The following is a 2982-nucleotide window of genomic DNA, read 5'->3' on the forward strand; positions in this document are numbered from 1 at the left end:
TGGATCTTTCATTTTTTCTGGAATTTTACTGGTCAGAATTGTGCTGCACTCCTTTGTTAAGCAGACAGTTTCAAATTCTCCTAATCTGCGCTTCTTGGTTAGGACATCCTTAAAAAATTTTACGTAAGTTGGCATTTGTTCGAGCGCCTCCACTAGTGGGATGTTGATATATATTTGCTTAAGCACCTCCAAAAAGCGATTAAACTACCCCTCTTGATTATTCTTCTACAGCCTTTTCGGGTATGGTATTGTAGGTATATATGTCGCGATATTTGCTGGAGCTTGATGTTTTTCTAGAAGCTATTGTTTATCAGGTAAGCTAGATGCTGATGCTTTGGCTTTGCCTGTTTTGTCTGCCCCTTCAGTGTTCTTTTCTTCAGACAATTGTTTCCTTGACCCTGCAATATGTGCTGGTGTCTCATTGTCTCTCAACTGTTATGCTTTTGCGCTTTTCTCAGTGTTCATTAATCCATCTGATTTTGTAAGTTGCTCTGCTTCCTTGAGGGTGTCCGGTATAACTTCCCGTTCCTCGTTAACTTTTTCTTGTTCATACGTCGGTGGTAATGCCCTACCGCTTCTCAATGTTAAGGCCTTGCACTATTCCTTTGCATTTTGTTTTGACGGTTCTGTACTGGTCGGCAGTGGTCCTTTTGGTATGATTTTTAATTCCGTGGCAAATTGTCCCATTTGAAATTCAATATTGCACAAGGATGTTGCCTCACTCTGCAGCAATGCAGCTTGGCTTTGTACGTTAGCATCATTCTTTGTCATATATGCCTTGAAAATATCTTATAGACTCAGTGTTTCTGGCTGCTTTTGGTGGTCTATTGATTCTGCCATAAGAAGCCTGGAAGGTACTGCGTCTTCTGAGGATACACTTGTGTATTACTTGACCCAACATTGTTGCCTCATTTGTTTCCTCCCCAACTCAAGTTTGGCTGATTTCACCAGCTCAGGTTGTATGTGTTCCTATACACATTATTTCTGTTCTGATGCGCGTTGCCCAAATAAAATACTGATACCAGATTGCCTGGGCAGTTTTCAAAATGGTGCTCTCCCTCATAGTAAGGACAAAGATTGCTTTGCACAGTAGCCACCTTCGCCTTGGTTGTTATAGCTTCACTCGCAGTTATGCTTTTCATAATGATGTCAGCTAGGCGTGAAATTTTTGAGTTAAGATCTGCTACTACATTGTCTGTTACTAACCCCGTGGGGCTTGCTGCTGTTGATGTTGATCGAGACTTTAACCACTAATGTTTGTTCCATGAAATCCTTTCCAAAATGTCAAAGGATTCTGCGTATGGTTTTGATAACAAAGCTCCATTGGCTGAAGCATCAATCACCAATTGCGTAGCCTCATTCAGTCCATTATAGTAACTCTCGATTCGTATACAGCGTAGTATTTCATGATGAGGGCATTTCTGCAGCAATCCTTTGAATCTTATCCATCACTCAAGGATTCTCCTGGTAGTTGTTGAAAGTTGTTAATCTTGTTTCTAAGTTCAACATTCTTCAAAGATGAAAAATATTGCATCAGAAATTTTTATGCTAAATCATTCCACGAAGTGATCGATTCGGAAGGTAAGGAGTCCAACAATGCTCCGACATTATCCGTTAAAGAGTAAAGGAATAGTTTTAACCCCATAGCTTCCTTACTAACTCCAGCTTCTTTAAATGAATCAGCCACTTGCATGAAATATCTTAGGTGTCTATCAGGATCTTCTGATGCTAACCCATAAAATGGTCCCACCGTTTGCAACATTTGAAACATTGCCGGTTTTAGCTCAAATCTACTCGCTTCTATAATTGGATTTGCTATTACAGGATTGAAGTCATAAAAAGCTGGGGCTGCATAGGCTCTAATTTCCTGCCCTGTATCATCTGCAAGCAGGATAGCATTCAGGGGAGGTACTGGGATTCTAGCTCCAGCCCTAACCCCTTCTATCCTTTCCATCTCCTACTCAGGCCGAATTGGCGCTTCTGGATTCATGCCTATCTCCCTACCTTGTATTTGCTACTCAGCCCTTCTCCTTCTCAATGTACACTCTTGTTCTGAGTCAAAGGCAAATTCAAAGGTAGGGAAAGTCGTTCATCCACTGCTCAGTTCTCCTGAAACACAAGATTGAAAAGCTACTTAGGCACCATAATTCAAAATAGATCCCAAATTCGCGTTATAAATTATTAAATCCCCAGCAACAGCGCCAAAAACTTGTTCGCTTCCTCACAACTAAGAAAAAATTGGTGCAAGTATACACCAAGACAATCCGTCATAGTATAAAACAAGGTTGTTTCCACATGAATTACAGAATAAACAAACAGATTTGACAAGTTTGAATCACAAAAAAAAAAACAAAAAAAAAATCAAGAGTCTATTAACTCAGTTTCTAAAGCTAATGAAATTAAACAAATATGAGAAACCAACTGCTGCGAATTCTCAGCACACCCAACATCAATATGCAAATGAGATGAGTAATACGCACGAGAAATGAATGATAAGTAAATCGGAGAGAGGGATTTCCCTAGCGCTGCTCTTTTGTTTGAAAGACTAGCATTGCTCAACACTTCAACTCTTGCTACTCAAACCCTCACAGGTCTTTCCTAAGATACCTTAGATGTATTTTAGTTCAATTCCCACCATAACTAAGATACTCCTAGCAATCGATTTATAGGCACTGTATAGTAAACCCCATCCCTAGGTATCCACCTTCCTATCTTAACAAGGAATAATACAGCTAATAGAAGCTAAGCTATTAAAAAAGGGCTCTTTCGAACCTCAAGCGAGAAAACACACTAAACAAGTAGGCCTGTAATGCCCCCCCCCAATTACACTACGAAGAATGGGGTACCATTGCCCTAATAACTATGCACACTCCTCCCATTAAAGAAACATAAGCGGAAAAAAACCTGTGGGGTTTATGTCACAACCGAATCTTAGAAACACGTATTTGCGTCATAGGCTAATAATCCAAATAAATAAGCAAC

The 2982-nt window shown here is 39.9% G+C and overlaps 1 protein-coding gene and 1 non-coding gene across 2 annotated transcripts; one reads left to right on the forward strand and one right to left on the reverse strand.

The window, feature by feature from the left end:
* Positions 1-1401: 1401 nt before the first annotated feature.
* On the forward strand, positions 1402-1504 carry LOC148212220 (small nucleolar RNA R71). Its single transcript, XR_015790059.1, has one exon. It is a non-coding gene; the product is annotated as a small nucleolar RNA R71 (small nucleolar RNA).
* Positions 1505-1543: 39 nt separating this feature from the next.
* LOC148212221 (uncharacterized) lies at positions 1544-1954 on the reverse strand. The gene has a single exon (XM_088122146.1). It carries the CDS (start codon positions 1952-1954, stop codon positions 1544-1546), a length of 411 nt encoding a protein of 136 aa, XP_087978272.1.
* Between the last annotated feature and the right edge of the window lie 1028 nt (positions 1955-2982).

Source organism: Momordica charantia, assembly GCF_013281855.1.
Source record: "Momordica charantia cultivar OHB3-1 chromosome 3 unlocalized genomic scaffold, Mcharantia_2.0 BLBB01000003.1, whole genome shotgun sequence".
Taxonomy (NCBI): Eukaryota; Viridiplantae; Streptophyta; class Magnoliopsida; order Cucurbitales; family Cucurbitaceae; genus Momordica; species Momordica charantia.

Bases quoted from the DNA above. Each gene is read 5' to 3' on its own strand.
- LOC148212221 (XM_088122146.1), bottom strand. From the start codon at position 1,954: ATGGAAAGGATAGAAGGGGTTAGGGCTGGAGCTAGAATCCCAGTACCT.